This window comes from Salvelinus alpinus, chromosome 33 (genome assembly GCF_045679555.1).
Source record: "Salvelinus alpinus chromosome 33, SLU_Salpinus.1, whole genome shotgun sequence".
Lineage (NCBI taxonomy): Eukaryota > Metazoa > Chordata > Actinopteri > Salmoniformes > Salmonidae > Salvelinus > Salvelinus alpinus.
The window spans coordinates 4,224,307-4,248,102 of record NC_092118.1 but is presented as its reverse complement, the minus strand read 5'-3'; the positions used below and the strand labels follow the sequence as shown (position 1 = coordinate 4,248,102).

At 39.8% G+C, this 23,796-nt stretch overlaps 2 protein-coding genes across 3 annotated transcripts; both read left to right on the top strand.

Annotated features, from left to right (window-relative positions):
• The first annotated feature begins 474 nt into the window (after positions 1–474).
• On the top strand, positions 475–7,047 carry LOC139562736 (glycoprotein endo-alpha-1,2-mannosidase-like). Of its 2 annotated transcripts, none has more exons than XM_071380696.1 (5): positions 475–580; positions 2,155–2,797; positions 2,892–3,001; positions 5,072–5,148; positions 5,444–7,047. In XM_071380696.1, exons 2-5 carry the CDS (start codon positions 2,269–2,271, stop codon positions 6,075–6,077), a joined length of 1,350 nt encoding a protein of 449 aa, XP_071236797.1. In that variant the 5' UTR covers positions 475–580; positions 2,155–2,268; the 3' UTR covers positions 6,078–7,047. The 2 variants fall into 2 exon arrangements, with proteins under 2 accessions (XP_071236797.1, XP_071236798.1); XM_071380697.1 differs by having other exon boundaries at positions 507–749.
• A 499-nt stretch (positions 7,048–7,546) lies between these two features.
• fut9a (fucosyltransferase 9a) lies at positions 7,547–19,223 on the top strand. Its single transcript, XM_071381131.1, has 3 exons — positions 7,547–7,958; positions 11,802–12,003; positions 13,115–19,223. Exon 3 carries the CDS (start codon positions 13,123–13,125, stop codon positions 14,209–14,211), a length of 1,089 nt encoding a protein of 362 aa, XP_071237232.1. The 5' UTR covers positions 7,547–7,958; positions 11,802–12,003; positions 13,115–13,122; the 3' UTR covers positions 14,212–19,223.
• The last annotated feature ends 4,573 nt before the right edge of the window (positions 19,224–23,796 follow it).

Genomic DNA, 23,796 nt, shown 5'->3' with positions numbered 1-23,796 from the left:
TACATGGGTTATAAATACATTAGAATGTATCAATGATTTTACTCACCACTGGCTTTAGCTGGCAAAATGGGAGGATCTTATGAGATGATCGAAAATATTGTCTTTCCTTTATGACGCCACAAAGATGGTGTCCTTTTTACGTAATGTGGAGGGTTGATCAGTGGCATCACAGAGAAAAACGTTTGCTCGTGGAAGCAAACAAACAATTTACATAAATACACTATGCACAAGAAAATCATGATATATAACTAATATTTTGCTGGCTGGTTTAATGCAATACGTCTTCTTGAAAGATTGAGGGCGACATGCTTTGGGAATGCACCCTTGACTGCTGTTTTTCATTTGCTTGCTCAATTTTGTTAGTTTGAGCGCAGCGCAGACTCACAAATCTTCAATAACATAGATGGAGTGCTTTGGCATTAGGTCAGATAACTTGTAGATCTATACGCCGTCTACCTACGCAGCACGTGAAACCCGTCACATGTCACCAACACATTGTTAATGATAGGCTATGACAAATCTTGAACAGGAACAATGCATAGCGTCAATTCACAAGTAGATTGTCTTGCGTATAGCGTGGGTAGGTACCCTGTGACCTAATGTCTATCTCAGTAAAACCAACATTTTAGTGTGCTTCGGACAAAATAGATAATACGCTATGTAGCTCATTCGGATTTCCGCTGTCCTGTTCAGTCTAAAGTTCAATGCAGCAATGTCCGGAGAGAACAACAGCAAGAAAATGAATGCTGGTAATGTTAACCTTGATTGTTGAATCGTCGTATTTTGCAAGAATATAGCTTCATTTCGACTTTACGGCAAATGCGTTTCTTACTGAGTAATCTGCCTCTTCTAATGACACACGGTAGTAAAATTTCAATATAGAATTTCCGCATAGCGCACTGACATGTTGGTTGTTGTAACAGTGTAACTATTAAACGATAATCATAACAAAATACTTTCACATTGCAATATTGCCTTCCCGGCATATCACTAGACATACAATAAGAAACTATTAAACTGTTAGCACATTGCACGTAGTGTCTGGGAATTGGGAAGGTGCAATGTTCTTTCAATTCTTGATATCTAGGCTACCCATTGTTTCTTGAAGAATACAAGTATGTCTCACGATTTTAGTACAACTTTCTGTCTTCGTCAGAACCCAAAATATACGATTTTATTTATTCCTTGTTTACAAGCAACGCGAATGTAATTAAACGAGTCGGCAGGTAGCCTAGCGGTTAAGAGCGTTGGGCAGTAACCGAAAGTTCGCTGGTTCAAATCCACAAGCAGATCAGTTGCGCAGTCTGCCTGTGCCCTTGAGCAAGGCATTTAATCCTAATTGCTCATGTAAATCTCTCAGGAAAATAACTTCTGCTAGTGTCGATGTGCCCTTGAGAAAGGCACGTAATCCTTATCTCTCTGGATAAGAGTGTCTGCTAAATGACTCAAATGTAAATATAGTGAAATATGGTTAACCTTTGGATCTCCTGGACAGTCAGTCCTTGGATCTAGAGAGCACTGTCGGTACATTTTAGTGGGGTTGAATTTGACTATTGATTCTTTCTCACACTGAAACTGAAAAGCAACATTTACGTAATAAAAAATGACATGGACAATTGTGTAAGAAAGTCACATTCCTTACCTCCATTACATGTCGTTTACATTTCCCTAGCAATATACCTCAGCTGTACACCAATACAAGTGGCGGTGACCTGTTTTGTTGTTTTATTTAATTGTAGCATTAATGCATGATAGGCCTGCTAATGTAGACACTCTAGATGATGATGATGATAATAATAATAATAAGGAAGTGGATATTTAACCTGCAGACAGTGTAGGCATAGGGGTCAGAATTAATGAAAGTTATAGTCAGGTATAGTTTCAGTAAGGGTTAGGGAAAGGCATAAAAGTTAACATTGGGTTAGCGTACCATTGTCCGCCGTCATTCATTTTCTGCTGGTCAAATATAAACTGCTTCATTTTAGAAATGATCCTCACTCTTTTTGGGGGAACACTGTCCCTAATCTGTCACTTGCATTTCAGTTGTCAGTAGGCTATTCCTGCCCTATCATGAATGGCGTATGCTATTCCTGCCCTATCATCAATGGATAATTAGTCAACCTGTTTTTTTTTCTTCTGCATTTCAATTTGTAGAATGAACCAACATGGAGCAGCCAAGTTTCATTGACAACAATGAGCCCAAAAACCTCTAACGTTAACAGTTCTCCCAAGAATGGACAGTGGATCACAACAAGCATTAACTGAAGAATGGCAAGGTTTAGACACAAATCTTGCTGTACATTTATTGGTTTGGTGTTGCTCATATTCATAGTAACAGTTGTTTTAAAGTCCTTTACACCAGAATATTCTCCATTTGGAAGCATCTTTGGTCTGGAATTGTTCCCTAATATCAAAGGACCTGGAAAAAATGACATTCAAATGCTTAGTAATATTGACAGTGTCGTCCCTGAAGCACTGAACAACATGAATGACGTAGACTCTGAGAGGGTCAAGAACGTAGAAGCTGCCCTCAGGCAATTCCCTGCTCCAAACTACAATATTCATGCCTTTTACTACACATGGTATGGCAACACACAGTTTGATGGAAAGTACATTCACTGGGACCACCCTCTTCTGCCACACTGGGATTCAAAGGTGGCAGCAGGATACCCAAGAGGGAGACACAGCCCACCAGATGACATTGGGGCCAACTTCTATCCTGCTTTAGGAGCTTATAGTTCCAGGGACCCCTCTGTTATTGAAGCTCACATGAAGCAACTGCGAGCAGGAGCTATTGGTAAGGCTTTGACGTTGGTAATACATTTAATTTAGTATTTTTCTGCTACGGTAAGACCCAAGTCTGTTGAATAACTCAGTCTGTGCATTTCTAGGTGTTCTTGCTGTTTCCTGGTATCCACCTGGCATGAAGGATGAAAACGGTGAGCCAACAGATGACATTGTGCCTTTGATACTGGAGGTGGCACATGCATATCATGTAAAGGTGTGTATGATAATCAATGAAAAGAGCAAGCATGGCTCATATACAGTGGGGTTCGAAGTTCTTGGCACCTTTAAAAAGATGAGCAACAATGACTGAACAAAATAAATAATTAAAATACTGAGCTATATTCTATGCTCAAAGAAATTGGGATATTATATTTAGTACTAATACAATTGTTTAAGGAAAGCGATTAGAGGCAATAGGGGTCATAATTATTGACACCCCTGTTTTCAATACCTTTCAATATCGCACCCTGCGAGGATAATGGCACTGAGCCTATTTAGAAAATGTTTTATGAGTTGGAGAACACATTGAGAGGGACCTTAGACCATTCCTCCATACAGAATCCTTCCAGATCCTGGATATCTTTCGGTGCTTATGGACTGCCCTCTTCAGTTCAAACCACAGATTTACAATGGGGTTCAAGTTCAGAGACTGATGGCCATTGCAAAATGTTGATTTTGTGGCCAATTAACCATTTCTTTGTGTGCTTGGGGTCATTGTCTTGCTGGAGGATCCACCTGTGGCCAGTTTCAGCAACCAGGTTTTTGTGGACAATATCCTGATACTGGGTGACGTTTATTTATAATGGGGTCCAGGAAAAGCTGCTGCAATGATGCCGTTGACTTTAACAAGAGCCACAGGACCAGTGGAAGCAATATAGCCCCATAACATTAAAGATCCACCTGCCGAATTTTACAGTAGCTATGGGGTTATTTTCTGCTCATGGTTTCTCATTTCGATGCCAACCCCACCACTGGTGTGCGAGTCCGACGTGCTCCATTTTCATGTCATCTGACCACAGCACCATTTCCAATCCAAGTGGCAAATGCCAGTGCAGTTTAGCAGACTCCAAGTGTTTACATTTGTTGGATGACAAGAAAACACAACTCTTCGATGTCGAAATGAGAATGCACGAGCAGAAAATAACCCAATACCTACTTTTAAAATATGGTGGTGGATCTTTGATGTTATGGGGCTATTTTGCTTGGTGGTGGATCACCTAAGTTGACTAACTTGTTCACAGGATTGGTTAACACTTGGCTCCTAGGGTCTCCACCGAGCTAGTTCAATACACTTTTAGTTTTAATGCACCGTATTGCTGGAACAAAATTCTAAATGCATTTCATCTTGATGTTCTGGTGCCGTTTGGGCAATTTTAAAGTATTGATTGGCGCTTTATTTGTGGAATGTAACTGTAGGAATGTAACTGTTTTTCTGAGTGATTTGTGATGTTGTATTTGTGCTTAGGATGACTGTGCTTTTATATTTTAATATATATTTTGTTTTTAATATGTATTTTATAGGGTGCATTTGGAAAAGAGACCCAGGTCTCAATATCTCTTCCCCGTCAAAATAAAAATAAATGGGTCTATTTTGCTTCTACTGGTTCTGGGGCACTTGTTAGAGGAATCATGAACTTTACCCAGTACCAGGATATTTTAGTCAAAAACCTGGTTGCCTCTGCCAGGGGGCTGAAACTTGGCCGCAAGTGGATCTTCCAGCAACCCCATGCACACATCAAAGAAATGGTTCATTGGCCACAAAATCAACACTTTGCAATGGCCATCTCTGTCTCTGGACTTGAACCCCATTGAATACCTGTTGTTTGAATTGAAGAGGGCAGTCCATATGCGCAGAGAAAGGACATCAAGGATCTGGAAGGATTCTGTGAGGAATGGTATAAGACCCCCCCCCCCCCCCCCCTCCATGTGTTTTCTAACTCCTAAAATATTTTATAGAAAGGCTCAGTGCCGTTATCCTCGCTAGGTGAGGTATTGAAAACGGGTGTCAATCATTTAGACCTCTACCCTTTTGAGAAAAGAAATGATTACTTGTTAAACTAAATCTATTTTCTCTGAGCAATTTTTTTAGCACACAATATAGGTCAGTATTTGAATTATTTATTTAATACAGTCATTTTGCTCATCTTTATCAATGGCGTGAATACTTTTGGACCCCAATGTACATGTGTTCTTTGACAACATAAAAAGAAAGTAATTTTTCAGTTCATCCATTGCCTCTTTTTTTTTTTTCCCATATTACTGTTGATTTGTGTTTACTACACAGGTTGCTTTTCACATTGAACCATACACAGGAAGAGATGAAACAAGTATGTTTAACAATGTCAAGTACATCATAGAGAAGTAAGTATTACATCATTCCTTATTTTATATTTCTGATTGGCCTTTAGTCTTGTCAGTATCAATAGAGTTCCACTTATATTACTATTTAACATACGTTTTTTACCTCAGCTTAACTCATTTATTTGTTCAGTAATACCTTATATTGGCAATGTTTCAAATATTACCTCAGCTTTATGAATTTGTATATGATCGAACAGCCTAACTCAAATCAGATCATGTCTATTTCTTAATCTTTGTAAGTAGACCCTGTTTGTGAAATGGTACTTAATTTGTAATCCTGTCATTCTATCTGAAGATATGGTGAGCACCCTGCATTCTACAGGCATAGAACAAACACTGGCAAGTTTCTTCCTCTATTCTACGTCTACGATTCCTATCTACTCAACTCAGAACAGTGGGCAAAACTCCTTAAACACACCAAAAGCAGTAGCATTAGAGATACTCCCTATGATGGTATCTTCATAGCCCTTCTTGTTGAAGAGAAACACAAGAGGGATATCGTCACGGCAGGTTTCGACGGAGTCTACACTTACTTCGCCACCAATGGGTTTTCCTATGGCTCCACTCAGCGCAATTGGGAGTCCATTAAAACTTTCTGTGAAGACAACAACCTGTTGTTCATTCCGAGTGTGGGGCCAGGTTATATTGACACCAGTATTAGGCCTTGGAATTTCCAGAATACACGCAACCGCATTAACGGGAAGTACTATGAAATGGCCCTGAGTGCAGCCCTAGAAGCTGGTGCCGATATTATATCTATAACATCATTTAATGAATGGCATGAGGGAACCCAGATTGAGATGGCAATTCCAAAAACAAGCCAGACTGTGTACCTAGACTACTTACCACACAAGCCTGTTGTCTATTTAGAGGTAACTCGCAAATGGGCAGCAATATTTAGCAATGAAAGGAAGAGACGGCTAGAATGATACGAAAAGCAAGGGCCTAACATTAAATCTGACCAGAAATTGTCTTACACAATATAGATTATGAAATTTGACAACAATAGTGCATGTGACAGAAACCTATATTGACTTTTTATCCTGTATGGTAACATTTATCATGGTTTTACAGATGAACTAATGAAAGGGCAGCCTTGAATTGTGTGGTCTTTGTCCTGCTTTATATGATTATAATGATTTGTACTTTAATCTATAACTGTTATATTTGGGTAGTTTAAACCCCTTCCTGGGCTAAAAAGCACTTTTAAAGGAGGGTCTGAATTGAATATGCTTTCTGTCTCGGAAATTCTTAACCTGGGTCTGTACAAAACACCACAATGTGACAGTTCCTACTTCATTGCACTACTGTATATACTGTCTGCTTTTTTAATTTTTTTTATTCTTACCCATCCACCAATAGGTGCCTTTTGAGAGGCATTGTATAACCTCCCTGATCTTTGTGGGTGAATCTGTGTTTGAAATTCACTGCTTGTCTGAGGGACCTTAGAGATAATGGTATGTGTGGGGTACAGAGATGAGGTAGTCATTCAAAAATTGTGTTGAACACTATTATTGCACACAGAGTGAGTCCATGCAACTTATTACGTGATTTGTTATGCACATTTTTACTCCTGAACTTATCTAGGCTTGCCATAACAAAGGGGTTGAATACTTACTTATTCACTCAAGACATTTCAACTTTTCATTTTTTATTAATTTGTAAAAAAAAAAATCAGTTACACTTTGACTTTATGTAGGCCAGTGAAGACAACATATCTATATAATCCATTTTAAATTCAGGCTGTAACAACAAAATGTGGTAAATATCAAGGGGTGTGAATACTTTCTGAAGGCACTGTACATACCAATGTCTTAATCAGCTTAAGTTTCTGTTAATTGTAAACCATAATGCACGAATATATACATCCTTAATTAAAATAAACATTTTGTACATTTAGGCTACTCTTGTTATTTCAGGGTTATCCTTCCTTATTTCTTTAAATACAGGGCAGTTAACAAAAGGGGCAAACATTGTCATATTAAAATTACCAACCTGGGTTACCTCCTACGAAGCAGCCTCAACATTATCTCTTGTAATGCGCATTGTAGGCTACTGTATCTCTGAACAATTTAGATAGGGGATTATTCAAATAGACTATCAAGTGAACTTTAATTGATCACGAATCTTGTCAATTTAATGAGTATGGGTTTACATACAGGTTATGCCTATGTTGTAGGCTACATGTCATTTTAATAATTTACTTGGAAAACTACGTCACCTGCGAACAAATAATTGTATGAGCAGCGTCAATATTGCACATGCATTCCCAATTGAAAGATGGGGAACGTATGATACACATTACATTTATTCAATAATGCAATTTTTTGAACGCATGCCCACTGATAGAATCTCTGCTAGGCTACCTACATTCGGTTTCACGAATACACTTTCAGCCTATATCTGCATTGTCGGTAAATAGGGGCAAGGAAGGTAGCGCATGGGCAGCCAGTGAGGAATTATTCCACATCGCATCACATGCCTTACATGGCCGTCCTTATATTTAACGAAACGATGCATTTGCTCAAATTTAGTGAATTGAGAATAACAGTCATTTTCGAATTCTGGTAACCTACTCGGTTAGGTCGCATGGGAGGGGGATTTTATATAGCCTCCCTACATTGCAAGTTCGCGGAAACGTTATGGGTTTCGGCTCCTATGAATCCTGGCCAATTCCTGCAAATATTGCCATCAGCGCAAATATTTATTTGCATCCTTAACGTTTTCGGCATGTAGGACTGTATATATGAGGGAACGACCCGGAAAAGCAATGGAAGATATGCATATTTTAATACACGCTTGTCGAGATGGTGAGTAAAATTGATTTTTCTCTACACCGTGTCTAAGCAGTGGTACCTCGTTTCGCAAGCCAAGATGTGCTAGCTAATTATAAATAAAACATCAAGAAGAATCTGAAGGAAATGCGTATATCTCATCATTCAAGTCACAATTTTTGCATTTAAAAAAAATACACATTTGTATTAAGGTCATTGACGTTATAGGCATTTGTCTTCGATGATTTGCCCCCTATGAATGACGATAAGGAGTAGCCTATGTTTACACGCCTGTCAGTGTTCTCAAAGATGCTTATATATGGCCCACATGATTTGAAGCTCTGTTGGTGCGTAAAAGGGCGTTTGTTAACCAGAGGGAATAGGGCTACAATAATATAAGGCTACATTTTTTACCAATAGATTTTATTTTAAAGACACCAACGACAATGCTGCTTAATGAGGAATGACACTCATTGCAAGTGTGTTTAGGCTACAACTGGTTTTTAAATGACCTTCAGTTGCACCGGCTGAAAATTAATTCTTACTATGGATACTGCTCGTTTCAACCTTTCGCCAGTGTAGCCAAACCAAACGAGAAATGCAGGAAAATTATTATAATAGCCAATCTGCAAATGGACCTGTTTTATTCCGCCCTCAGATAAAGCCAATAGCCTACACAAGACCACTGCACCCCCACCCCCCCAGTTGTCATACTAGTTTGAAAAAACAATTTGATCCCTGCATAAACTTATACATTTACCAAATGAAAATAAGCGCAATGAGCCTTAGCAATTTCTCTATATAATTGATTTCTTTGACTTTAGTTTTGATCACCATGGAAACCTAACTATGCCACCTGTGAATGAAGAACTATTATTCTAAAATGTCTCACCCTCACAGTTTAGTTGTCTGCTTCCATTCACCCTTCATCATTATCATTGGAATTCCGTCCTATTTTGCATACTATAGCTTCCCCTTAAATCCAACTTAATACATTTCAACCTTTTAAGCACAATGTATCACTCTAATACTTACAGAAAGTGGATTCCTGTCATGTAAGAGGATTTGGTGCACATGAAAATGCATTGATACTGTAAGCCTTTAAAATGAGGTGCATTTGTCTACCCTAGTCCATTAATGGCTGATGAACATAGCTCTCTTAACCACTGCTCAGTCACAAATGCCTGTCTGTATAGAAAAATAGTGCCGCCATAAGGCAATACGCTAGAAAATTGTGAAAGACTCTGGAAATTGGAAAGTTACTGGTTTAACTAGAATCATTTCTTTATAACTGTTTCAAGAAAATATGGAATACATGAAAAGAGTAGTCTAATTCTACACAGACATTATTTGACTTGCTTATTTATTATCTTATGTAACATGCAGGTCACAGGTGTGTGTTCAATTTACAAGAGCTTGGAACATTATGTGTTCACTCCGCCTTAAGATGGCAGCATTCTCATATGCATGCAATTGATGTGTGTGACATGTCACATGGATATTTGTCACATGGAATACTGTATTTTTCTGACAGTGATTCAATTAATGTGTAGTGGAGGAGTAGGTGCTTAATTGAACAACCAGTATGCATGTGTGATGAGCATTCTTGCCTAAGACCTGAAGAATTGTGTTAGCTCCCAGAACGTATACCTAGGGCCTATAGGCTTTAACTCAATAGGTTAACACTGAGATGAATCAAGTTCAGTATCAGGCCAGTCAAACATGTAAAGTAGTATCACCAAGTTATTCCAGTGGTGCAAGTCTACCCTGATTTGTTGATATTGTCTTTTTAAAGCTAGAATCCTTAGCAAAGCAGATACCCCGCCTCTGTTTTGATGAAAACCCATTTACTTGTTCCACATTTTGTTACGTTACAGCCTTATTCTAAAATGGATTGAATAAAAAAATATTCAGCAATCTACACACAATACCCCATAATGACAAAGTGAAAACAGGTATGTAGAAATGTTTGCAAATGTATTAAAAATGAAAATCAGAAATAGCTTATTTACATAAGTATTCAGACCCTTCTTTTCTGTGAGATGTGAAATTGAGCACAGGTGCTTCCTGTTTCCATTGATCATCCTTGAGATGTTTCTACAACTTGATTGGAGTCCACCTGTGGTAAATTAAATTGGTTGTATATGATTTGGAAAGGCACACACCTGTCTATATAAGGTCTCACAGTTGACAGTTCATGTGAGAGCAAAAACCAAGCCGTGAGGTGGAAGGAATTGTCCGTTGATCTCCGAGAAAGGATTGTGTCGAGGCACAGATCTGGGGAAGGGTACCAAAAAATGTCTGCAGCAATGAAGGACTTCATCATTCTTAAATGGAAGAAGTTTGGAACCATCAAGACTCTTCCTAGAGCTGGCCGCCTGCCCAAACTGAGCAATCGGTGTAGAAAGGCCTTGGTCAGGGAGGTGACCAAGAACCTGATGGTTACTCTGGCAGAGCTCTAGAGTTCCTCTGTGGAGATGGGAGAACCTTCCAGAAGGAAAACCATCTCTGCAGCACTCCACCAATCAGGCCTTTATGGTAGTGTGGCCAGACGGAAGCCACTCCTTAGTAAAAGGCACATGACAGCCCGCTTGGAGTTTGCCAAAAGGCACCTAAAGACTCTCAGACCATGAGAAACATGATTCTCTGGTCTGATGAAACCAAGATTGAACTGCCAAGTGTCACGTCTGGAGGACACCTGGCACCATCCCTATGGTGAAGCATGGTGGTGGCAGCATCATGCTGTTGGGATGTCTTTCAGTGGCAGGAACTGGGAGACTAGTCAGGATCGAGGCAAAGATGAATGGAGGAAAGTTCAGAGAGTTCCTTGATGAAAATCTGCTCCAGAGCACTCAGGACCTGTGCACTCAGGACCTACCTTCCAACAGGACAACAACCCTAAGCACACAGCCAAGACAACACAGGAGTGGCTTCGGGACAAGTCTCTGAATGTCCTTGAGGGGCCGAGCCAGAGCCCGGACTTGAACCCGATGGAACATCTCTGGAGAGACCTGAAAATAGCTGTGCAGGAACGCTACCCATCCAACCTGACAGAGCTTGAGAGGATCTGCAGAGAAGAATGGGAGAATCTCCCCAAATACAGTTGTGCGAAGAAGACTCGAGGCTGTAATCGTTGCCAAAGGTTCTTCAACAAAGTACTGAGTAAAAACAGTTTTTGCTTTGTCATTATGGGGTATTGTGCTTAGATTGACGAGGGAAAAAAACAATGTAATATATTTTAGAATAAGGCTGTTACCTAACAAAATGTGGAAAAAGTCAAGGGGTCTGAATATTTTCCGAAGGCACTGTAACTGTTTCAGTTTTAACCATGTTTTGAGGCTTTACAGTGTTTTTTTACATTTACATTGTTTTCAAACATTGGTGTAAACAAGCTTATATTTTAGGTTCTGATGGGGAATGACAGTTGAACTAAGCTGATGAGGCATATATAAGTTATATATTCTTTATGAATCAATTAATATATATTATATATAATATATAAGTCCAAAAATGGATGTAGGAATTAAATATTTGCACTTTAAATGGGCAATCTGCGATTGCTACAAAAACACGCTTGTATTTGTAGCAACACACATTGCCCCTTTAAAGCTAGGATACTTAGTTGATACATCCATTTTTGTACTTATAAATTAATGATCTACCCATTGATTCTTGAAGAACATATAATGTATACATGCCTCATCAGCTTAGTTCAACTGTCATACCTCATCAGAAACCAAAATATGAGCTTGTTTTACTCTGTTTGTAAACAAACACTGTATGGCCTCAAAACATGGTTAAAACTGAAACAGTTAGGGTGCCTTCGGATACTCCCTTTTAACAAACTATTGTAACCTCACTTGTTCTCTTTTTCTTAAGGATACATCAATGAGATGACCTGGGAACTCAACATCAGACCAAAATCACTAGATGACTAAGGACCTTATTCCAACTGTGTGCAGCAACACCTCATTCAAACACTACTTCAAACACTACTACTGAGCCAATGTAGAACCTGCCCCTTCAGAATTCCATGACTTTTTTCCTTGCCTGGATTTCAGCACAAAGTCAAATCTACCAGGTGTGGAATAGTTATTTTGTTCTTTGATACTTTTGAACTAATAGTAAAAGGATTTAATGCAGATTCAATGTTACATTACCTTTTAGATATGTACTTCTCACTGCAAATTAGAATTATAAGACTGCCAGGGAGAGACAATGCTTTTTTACCAATCGCAAACTAGCCCAACCCACTGGGCACAGTAGTCAGTTCAATGTCTAATGTTGATTAACATTTGGTTGAGATGTCAACTAATGCGAATTCAATGTGAAATCAACCAAACATTTCACCATGTCATTGGATTTAGGTTAAAAGTTGGGTGAAAAAGACTAAATTCCCTTACGTTGATTACTTTTTGTAAATCCAATCAGTTTCTCATGTTGATTCAACGTCATCAGATTACATTTTTGTAATGAAATGGCGTGGATACAACGTTAATGCAACCAAGTTTTGCCCAGTGGGAAGCACTATACTTTAAAAAGCTTCCACGTCTTGCTGTCTTTATTCAAGCCACACTGCAAGTTAAGAAAGTGCAAGTTAAGAAAGAGGGCAGTTTGTAGTATTTGTGGACGTGGTCTCTCCACTTTGACAGAGAAGTTTGGACTTGAGGTATGTAAGACCGCCGCTCCTCACGATCATCTGAGAAGATATTATAAATCATCACCATACTCGGTTCACAGCAGAGCAGACTTTCATAGACCTTTTGCACCATAGTTTGTTTATATCCATTGGTTATTGCAGGTTGTCGAAAGGCACACTGGATTTACCTTGGCCAGCGAAGATTCACATTTGGAGCCATTCTATCGGTCCCTAGTTGAATCTCTCTCCTACTCTGCAATCCGGGCGGGCTAATCTAGTGTGCTCGTTCACAAATCGCCTCAACACACTTCTCACACTGCACGAGCCACAACAAGAATGTTTGCCAAACAGTTCATTGAACGTAAAAGCCATTATTTCACGTTGTTGGCCCTCTCATACTGTATCAGGCAAGGACAGACACTTACAAACAATCTCAAACTTTTGTCATCATTCCTCTCTTCCTCTTATTCACTGGAAAGAGTAATTCTGATTAAATAAGGAATTCACAGATTTATTGATTTTAATGTTGTTGTTTTTTACGTATCTTTTATAGGACAGAGTATGCCATCTGCACCTTTCCACAGAATTCTACGACCCCTTCTACTTGGCACCTTCCTACTGGGCTGTTTTGTGACTCTGTTTTTGATGTACTTTAAACCGTCCACTAGCTGGCTATCAGGTCCTGTAGAGTCAACAGCATCCACAATCCGAGTTAAAAACCTCTTCTCCGCCAAGAGTGACAAAAACCTGACCACTGTACTCGTCTGGCTCTGGCCCTTTGGACAGACCTATGACCTGGGTGTCTGCAGCTCTCTGTTCAACATTGAGGGCTGTTTCATCACAGCAGATCGGAACCTATATAATAAGTCAGATGGGGTCGTCATACATCACAGGGATATCTGTACTGATCTCTCCAACCTGCCCCCCCTTCAGCGTCCCTCCTTCCAAAAGTGGATATGGATGAACCTAGAGTCACCATCTCACTCCTCTCAGCTGCCCGGTATCGAAAACCTGTTCAATTTAACTCTGAACTATCGCCAGGATGCTGATATCGAAGTGCCTTATGGGTCGATCGTGACGGCCCAAGGGGACGAGGATTTCGTGCCTCCGAGCAAAAGCAAATTGATCTGCTGGATTGTCAGCAACTGGAACCCGGATCATGTGCGAGTGAAGTACTACAACGAGCTATACAAACACATTGAGGTTCGCGCTTATGGACAAGCCTTTGGGGAGTACATTGCGGATCAAGACTACTTTCCTACCATCGCCAGTTGTAAATTCTACTTGGCATTTGAGAACTCAATTCACAAAGACTACATCACAGAGAAACTGTATAACCCACTCTCTGTAGGGACGGTGCCTGTGGTTTTAGGCCCGCCAAGACAGAACTATGAGAACTTTGTCCAGGGGGATGCTTTTATCCATGTGGATGACTTCACCTCTCCCAAAGAGTTGGCTGACTATCTCCTGCTCTTGGACAAAAATGAGGAAATGTACCTCAGGTACTTTGAGTGGCGACGGCACTTTAAGGTGAAAAAGGCATACTTCTGGGCCGAACACACATGCCTCGCTTGTGATTATCTCAGAAGGCACAAAGAGTACAAGGCATTCAATAACCTCGATAAATGGTATTGGGGTGGAACGCCTTGAAGGCCCAAGAAATTGTTGTTTTGCTGTTGGTGGCATTGCTTGAAAAATATTTTCAGTCATGGACAATGCTTCAGCATGTTTTTCTCAGTGGTTACAGGGGCCCAAATTAGCCATTCCATTTTTTTATTTTGTTACCAGCCAGATTTGCTCAGCCTTACTTTGCCTATTACATTTTCATTCAATCATGTATTTGTATTTATGTTGTAGTCATTTGCAATGCTTTTAATATTTGTTTTATAAAATAACACTTTTATATTTAATGTCTGAACGTGACCACATTTGCTGCTATCTGTTTTTTTTATGATGTACTGTAACTGTTTCCCACCCCATAAGGTGGGAATCAAGCTGACATGCCACATCTTTCATCTGGCAGTATTCACAACATTGTGGTGTTGAAATTGTAGTTTTTGTAATTGTAACCAGTATTCTTTTTTTTCTTTTCTGTGGAATGTTCATGTTGAATTTGTTGTCCTCAGGGCACTATTGAAAATGAGTCACTGGTCTCAATGGGCTCCCAAGGTTAAATAAAATAATAATGAAAAAAAATATACAATAAATAATTGAAGAAATAGTTGTTTCAATTAAAATATTTATGTACTATTTATTGAATTGAGACATTGTATGATACAATACCATCTAAAATTCGTGATACAGTCATCTATGCAGTGTTTACTGAACTTCAAATGTAAAAGTAGTTCAGTTTTGTTATCTACTGTATATTGTATATGTGTGTGTTTTTGAGAAATCACCCTCAATTTATTTTTGCAAGGTTGCATTTGCAAAACAAATGGACATTCATCTTTGATCATGTATGTACAGTAACACATTGTAGAAAGCAGGAAAGATAACAAAAAAATACTGACAAAGTGTGTCAGGGGAGAAATGTGAACTTATTATGCTAATAGTGGTTTCTTAGTGGGCATTATCACATTAAATGCATTGAGGTTCTTTAAAATGCCCCGAGCTCAGTTTTCATTCCATGCTGTGAAAATGCCAATTTTGTCTACATTTTCTCCACTGAACAATGCATCTAAACAGCTCTCAGCACGATGGTTGAATCGGTAACACTTTATTTGAACTGTACGTAATAAGAGTCATAATATAACATGAACATTTCTGAAATAGTTATAACAAGTGTTATGACAACAGTTAATGTCACTTGCAATTGCTAGCTGTTGACACCTGTCAATACTACATAAATGTGTCATAACCATGAGAAATGTCATGACAGTTTTTCCTAAAGGGTAACACTACCTTAATGAAGTAAAATATTCATAATTTCATGAGTATAATATTGTCATAACATTATCCTACCAGCCATTAACCCTTCATTACATTTTTCTCTATGATATTGGCCTCTTACATTTAGCACCATTTAGCACTTTCATCAAGTCTAAGCACTTCACATTTCCAGTAAAAGCTCTCTGACCTCATCCACCTGCAATGTGTAACACCCACCTGGATGATGCACAGCAGCAGTGGAGAGATAAGACGTGAATGTGCCAATTGGAATTAGGGTAAGATTAGGTGCTAGGATATAAAGCGGAGTAATGATCACTTCACTGTGACTGCAGATACCCTACATAATTATGTCATAATTCACCAAAATAAACATCAGGAGTTTTTTTTACACGTCTATTTATGACACAATGCCAGGTTACCTACACTACAGCTAACCATTTTAGCCTTGATGAGTAAGTGACAAACCTATGTTAATAATACCTGTCAGTATGTCATGTTTACGACAATATTATGATGCTGGTATGTTGTAGCTACAGTTCAAATACAGTGTAGGAACACTTTCTTTGAAGGTTGAATACGTGAAGCATTCGTATCAGCATATATAAACTATTCATAACACATCCATGAAATCAGTAACATCATAAAGACCTTAAGAGTGCATTCAATAAGCATACAGTAATATTATTTGTCATTAGTGACGTTATGGAATAGTTTAAATGTGAAAATAAAAGTCCTATGGAGCAACAGATTTTGGGAAGAACAACAAAAAAACTATCTTCCCTTAAGTTACTTTATTGGTTCTGAAATACTGTTTCTTTTTTACTATTTCCATTTTGTTTATCACTATGCATGTTGTGTTATCATTGATGCTTTTAGTTTACTTTTAAATTAATTTCCAAAATGTATCGCCAGATAGATTCACACAATCTATAGATTGTATGAAGACTTGTCACAATGACCCTCAAAGATATGAACCACACATTTACAGACTGAACGGTCAACCGAATGGGCAATATAACTTCTGTAGACTACATTTAAAACATTTCTTTTAAAAATTTAACCTTTATTTAAATCAAACATAACTGTTGATTACATGTTCTAAAAATACATCAGATATTTATAGTATCTGGCTATATGGTTGGAAAACACATGTAACATGAAATCAATGTTAATTAAGGTAACACTAATACATGTTTGAAAAGGTGAATTTAAAAGTTAAGGACATTTTCGTATCTCTACTACTGTTGATGCTTTATGAATGAATACACTATGAAGGTCTTTATAAATGTCACTTACACCTTCGTGGATGTGTTATGAATTTGTGTTATTATGTTGTTGTGAATGCTTTCTGTATCAGTAACGAACATCCCTGTGCTTGCCTCGCTGTGCCACTTCCACCTGCTCCAGCACACACCGAGACCATAACCTTGGACCTCTGCCTCGCAAACACACGTGCTCGCCCTCTTGAAGCACATTTAACTAGCTGCGCCACCGAAAAAGGTACCAATGCAATGGTGCAGGTGGTGGTTTCAAGCTAGATTCAGTCCGTATTGCGGAGGAGCCGCGGTATAGAGCGATTGAAATTTAAAGGTAATTTTCCGAATGAGCCGACATATGCAGCGTTTGCCGTGAATGCAGTCTCCGCAAACACGGGAACATTGCCTTTAAATTTGAATCGCCCTATACCGGGGATATTCCGCTATACAGATTGAATCAAAACCTTTGTTTAACCAATTCAATTCGGTTATATATGTCACCTTCAAAGAAAGTCACCTAAAGAGTTTCTGTTGAATCTTAACGCAAAACTTATGTAAGACTTTTAAAATATATTTTATGCAAGATTCGTTTCTACCTGGTGAAAATACTAAACTTTCAGGTTGTTTTCATTTTGTTGTATTTACTGTGAGTGGGACCATTAGTGTAAAGAGGATGATTATAAATATTTGTTATATAGACAATAAAAAAAACAATCAGTCTATGTGTATAACTTGAAATTGAAAGGCTATTTTAATAAGGTGGTGTAAGGGACAAGGACACAAGATAAAGCATGTCGTCCGTGTGCAGCGGGCAGCCGCCCTATAGCCTCTGACCGCAGAACCGTCATTTTCTTTCCAAACGATTCTTCATGTTGAAGCGTCAACTTTCGTTGACACCCAAAAGATCTACTGCACACGACCGACGTTCGTAATGATGTGTCCCATCCTCAAAACTAGTCCACTGACATGTCGACGAGCGGAATTCTGTAACTTTCTTTTTAAAAACACCCCACAGCTCAACCATTTAATTAAATAACGTAGAAAGATTTTAGAAAGCAGTTCAACAGTCTTGATTGAATGGAATTTCTTTTCTCCCACTGTTCCAGGCTGTGATTGGTTGATACTGCCGGGACATAGCCTCGTTCCAAATACTGAATCAGACCAGCGCTAGCGTTGCATTATAGCCTGCCGCCAGTCAAGGGAGAGCTGCACAGACCATAGCTAAGTCAATCAGTCTACCTACCATAGATAATATTGTGGGCAGCTGTAATATCTAGGCTAACCTTTGTTGGACTGTATTTATACTCACACTAAGTTAGCTAGCTACTAATGGACTAGCTAAGCTTTGATAACAAATTGCTAACACTAATTCGCACCAGCTATGAATGCACAAAGTGAGTAGTGTCCGGTGAGTAGGCCAACTCTGCTTTGACAACAACAGCTAGCTAGTTGATTCATTCACTGAGGTAGGTAATAATACCTATCTTGCTAGTCTAAAAAACAGCAGCACATAGCCTATTAGGGTCAGCAAACCATTATTTATTTATTTTACAGCCACTGCCAAAGATTTTAGCTAATAAAAAGCTTGCCTTCAGCTCAGCCACTGGCATTGCCTTGCTTTGATCTTCTGGCTATGTCAACTAATCATATTCTCAAATTATGAAATAAAATGCATTCAATCAAGACCGTCAAATGTCATTCTGAATAATGTGTATATATTTGTAATGTTTCAGTCTCTTTTTAACGTTCAAGTGTTGCCAGCTTTGAATAATGATTTGTGCTTCAAAGCAGCTTATGAATGAGGGGGAAAGAAAAGAGACACTTATACCGGAGAGCCAGCGTTGAAGACAACAGTAATACTGTTTTGGAAAGGCCGTTTTTCTTCAAGTGAGGCAATTATACAAAAGAGAATGCAGACCGTTTTTGGATTAGATGCTAATCCTGTTGACATGACCTAAATTCAACCATCCTGTTGAAATTTTGCAGAGATATATAACTTTTATTCACGCATAAATGTATGACTCATTGGCTGTCTCAAATGGAGCTATTGTGAGTTCATGAACTGTCCCAAACTGTCCCAGAATATGACTATGACACTTCCAGGTATGGTTTCATATTGTACAGTTTCACTTCATGTATGAAACAGAGGTTTCTTGTTAAATGTGATCTGTTGCAACAGGTTTGTTCTCTTGTTGTCTGAACTTTCTTTGTTCTTTGCACAAACATGTCAATTCTCTTTTCTGTGACTAAGTACATTAGGAGAGTGGCTTAGGATATGTTTTTTATTCGAGTTGGTGCAAAGATGGTGTCCATGGACATTATCTCTGCATGAAGAGCATTCTTCATGTTTTGCTGAATCTTAATTGAACAATGCCTTTTCTGCCAGTTTACTGAAAGAGATGTTGAATCGATCATTGTAAGGTTCTTGCCAAATCATTGTATTTTGCCAATGTGTATAACTGTAGATGTCTGGTATTGTCACGTTCGCTGGAATAAATATCGGACCAAGGCGCAGCGGATGTTGAGTTCCACATTATTTATTAAAGTGAAAACTTAGAACAAAACAAATAAAGATACAACGAACCGTGACTACAGAGGTGCTACGTGCACTAACTCAAAACAATATCCCATAAAACACAGGTGGAAAAAATGCGTCTTAAATATGATCCCCAATTAGAGACAACGATAACCAGCTGCCTCCAATTGGGAACCATATCAAGCACACCAACCTAGAAATATGAAAACTAGAATACCCACATAGAAATAATAAACTAGAATACAACATAGACATCCATATACTAAGTCACGCCCTGACCTACTATACCATAGAGAAACAATGGTTCGTGACTGGTATTGTCAAGAAAATAAAGACATTTATAAAAGAGTAAACGTTTTAGGGTTAGTATACATATCCATATAGATTGGAAGACACAATGTCCCGATTTACTAAGTTTAATCTTCATAAGGTTTCAATAAGAAACATAAGGCTCTATTCAATCTGTATCTTTGAAGCTGGTTCCGACTGACATTTTCGCTTATAACTTGATCTGTGGGTACCGTAGATCGAAATGGCTTGCATTGAGCGATAGCCCTGGTTCACACGGACACAGTAGTACTGTAATTTGTCTGAGCTTGTGTGACACATGCCTGCAATCGTTACATCATAGCGCAACAGTAGATAGTTGTTTCAAACAAAAAAACATGTTCTGTTTGTCATAGATGGACAATATTAATATGAGATGAAAAGCTAACAAGCTAACAAGTTCAGGGAGCCAAGCTAGAGCTCTGTGAGACGTTTACAGTGATGGGGCAGACGTTTTGATCAAGAGAGGCCTTTAGAAAATATGCACATTTTCTCTAGCACTAAACATACAAATATGTATTTTACAGTTATAAGGAAGGTGAAATGTTATAGTTAGTTGTTTTATAATTTGATTATGCTATATGTAGCTATTTCAATTATTATCCAAAATTATTCCAACCAATACAATGTGATATACAGCACCAGTCAAACGATTGGACACACCTACTCATTCAAGGGTTTTTCTTTACTTTTTACTATTTTCTACATTGTAGAATAATAGTGAAGACATAAACACTATGAAATAACTATGAATAACCAAAAAAGTGTAAACAAATCAAAATATATTTTATATTTGAGATTCTTCAAAGTAGCCACCCTTTGTACCCTCTTGGCATTCTCTTAACCAGCTTCATGAGGTAGGTCACCTGGAATGCATTTCAATTAAAAGTTAATTTTTGGAATTTCTTTCCTTCTTAATGCATTTCAAATCAAATCAAATGTATTTATATAGCCCTTCTTACATCAGCTGATATCTCAAAGTGCTGTACAGAAACCCAGCCTAAAACCCCAAACAGCAAGCAATGCAGGTGTAGAAGCACGGTGGCTAGGAAAAACTCCCTAGAAAGGCCAAAACCTAGGAAGAAACCTAGAGAGGAACCAGGCTATGAGGGGTGGCCAGTCCTCTTCTGGCTGTGCTGGGTGGAGATTATAACAGAACATGGCCAAGATGTTCAAATTTACATGAATGACCAGCATGGTCAAATAATAATAATCACAGTATTGTCGAGGGTGCAGCAAGTCAGCACCTCAGGAGTAAATGTCAGTTGGCTTTTCATAGCCGATCATGTCTGGGACAGGTAGCACGTCCGGTGAACAAGTCAGGGTTCCATAGCCGCAGGCAGAACAGTTGAAACTGGAGCAGCAGCACGGCCAGGTGGACTGGGGACAGCAAGGAGTCATCATGCCAGGTAGTCCTGAGTCATGGTCCTAGGGCTCAGGTCCTCCGAGATCGAGAAAGAAAGAATTAGAGAGAGCATACTTAAATTCACACAGGACACCGGATAAGACAGGAGAAGTACTCCAGATATAACAAACTGACCCTAGCCCACCGACACATAAACTACTGCAGCATAAATACTGGAGGCTGAGACAGGAGGGGTCAGGAGACACTGTGGCCCCATCCGATGATACCCCCGGACAGGGCCAAATAGGAAGGATATAACCCCACCCACTTTGCCAAAGCACAGCCCCCACACCACTAGAGGCATAACTTCAACCACCAACTTACCATCCTGAGACAAGGCCGAGTATTTGAGCCATTTGAGCCAATCAGTTGTGTTGTGACAAGGTAAGGGTGGTATACACAAGATAACCCTATTAGGTAAAAGACCAAGTCCATATTATAGCAAGAACAGCTGAAATAAATAAAGAGAAATGACAGTCCATCATTACTTTAAGACATTAAGGTCAGTCAATATGGAATATTTCAAGAAGTTTGAAAGTTTCTTCAAGTGCAGTCTAAAAACCATCAAGCGCTATTATGAAACTGGCTGTCATGAGGACTGCCACAGGAAAGGAAGACCCAGAGTTACCAGCCTCAGAAATCGACAATTAACGGCACCTCAGATTGCACCTCACAGAGTTCAAATAACAGACACATCTCAACATCAACTGTTCAGAGGAGACTGCGTGAATCAGGCCTTCATGGTCGAATTGCAGCAAAGAAACCACTACTAAAGGACACCAATGAGAAAAAGAGACTTGCTTGGGCCAAGAAACATGAGCAATGGATAGAGCAATTAGACTAGTGAGCAATTAGAGCAATTAGACTAGTGGAAATCTGTCCTTTGGTCTGATGAGTCCAAATTTGCGATTTTTTGGTTCCAACCGCTTTGTCTTTGTGAGATGCAGAGTAGGTGAATGGATGATCTCCGCATGTGTGGTTCCCAACGTGAAGCACGGAGGAGGAGGTGTGATGGTGTGGGGGTGCTTTTCTGGTGACACTGTCTGTGATTTATTTAGAATTCAAGGCACACTTAACCAGCATGGCTACCACAGCATTCTGCAGCGATACGCCATCCCATCTGGTTGGTGCTTAGTGGGACTATCATTCTTTTTTCAACAGGACAATGACCCAACACACATCCAGGCTGCGTAAGGGCTATTTGACAAAGAAGGAGAGTGATGGAGTGCTGCATCAGTTGACCTGGCCTCCACAATCACCTGACCTCAACCCAAATGAGATGGTTTGGGATGAGTTGAACCGCAGAGTGAAGGAAAAGCAGCCAACAATTGCTCACCATATGTGGGAACTCCTTCAAGACTATTGGAAAAACATTCCAATGTGAAGATGGTTAAGAGAATGCAAAGCTGTCATCATGAAGTATATTTTGATTTGTTTTGACTAATTCTTATTTACAATAACGGCCTAGCCCGGACAATTGTGCGCTGCCCTGTGGGACCCCCAATCACTGCCAGATGTGCTGCAGCCTGGATTCGAACCAGGGACTGTAGTGATGCCTCTTGTACTGAAATGCAGTACCTTAGACTGCTGCGCCACTCGGGAGCTAATGCTAACTGTTAAGGCTAACTGCCTTAATTTTGCCAGGAAGAGTAACTGCTGCCTTGGCACCAGCTAATAGGGATCCATAATAAATACAAATACAAACAGTGGACTAATGTAGAAAATACTAAAATACACTGAGTGTATGAAACATTAAGGACACCTGCTCTTTCCATGACGTATAGACTAACCAGGTGAATCCAGGTGAAAGCTATGATCTCATATTGATGGTAAATCACTTGGTAAATCCACTTCAATCGGTGTAGATGATGGGGATCAGACAGATAAAATAAGGGTTTTTAAGTATTGAGACAATTGAGACATGGTGTCAGGGTTGTGTGCGGCGAAGTAGCAGAGTCAAATGCAGGACACCAGTGTTGAGCGAAACACAAAACGTTTACTCAAAATCTCAGCAAAATTCCACAACGGGAATAATTACAAAACATATAAGAAAATACAACAACCACTAACGTAACAAACAATCACGGACAAAACAGAAATGAAAGCCAGAGGGTTAAATAGGGAACATAATAGGGGAATTGAAACCAGGTGTGTATAATACAGACAAAACAAAACGAAACAGAAAAATGGATCGGTGGTGACTAGAAAGCCGGTGACGTCGACCGCCGAACACCACCCGAACAAGGAGAGGGGCCGACTTCGGCGGAAGTCGTGACAGTACCCCCCCCTTGACGCGCGGCTCCAGCAGCGCGACGACACCGGCCTCGAGGACGACCCGGAGGGCGAGGTGCAGGGCGATCCGGGTGGAGACGGTGAAACTCTTGTAACATAGAAGGATCTAGAATGTCCTCCACCGGTACCCAGCATCTCTCCTCCGGACCGTACCCCTCCCACTCCACGAGGTACTGAAGGCCCCTCGCCCGACGCCTAGAATCCATGATGGCTCTTACGCTATACGCCGGGACCCCCTCGATGTCAAGAGGGGGCGGAGGAACCTCCCGCACCTCAGACTGCTGGAGCGGACCAGCCACCACCGGCCTGAGGAGAGACACATGGAACGAGGGGTTAATACGGTAATCAGGGGGGAGTTGTAACCTATAACAAACCTCGTTCAATCTCCTCAGGACTTTAAATGGACCCACAAACCGCGGACCCAGTTTCCGGCAGGGCAGGTGAAGGGGTAGGTTTCGGGTCGAGAGCCAGACCCGATCCCCCGGTGCATACACCGGGGCCTCACTGCGGTGGCGGTCGGCACTCGC

Excerpts from the sequence above, each read along its gene's own strand:
- LOC139562736 (XM_071380696.1), top strand. The coding sequence starts at position 2,269 with ATGGCAAGGTTTAGACACAAATCTTGCTGTACATTTATTGGTTTGGTG. Across the intron at positions 2,798-2,891 it reads ACTGCGAGCAGGAGCTATTG|GTGTTCTTGCTGTTTCCTGG; the intron begins GTAAGGCTTTGA and ends GTGCATTTCTAG. Across the intron at positions 3,002-5,071 it reads CACATGCATATCATGTAAAG|GTTGCTTTTCACATTGAACC; the intron begins GTGTGTATGATA and ends TTTACTACACAG.
- fut9a (XM_071381131.1), top strand. The coding sequence starts at position 13,123 with ATGCCATCTGCACCTTTCCACAGAATTCTACGACCCCTTCTACTTGGC.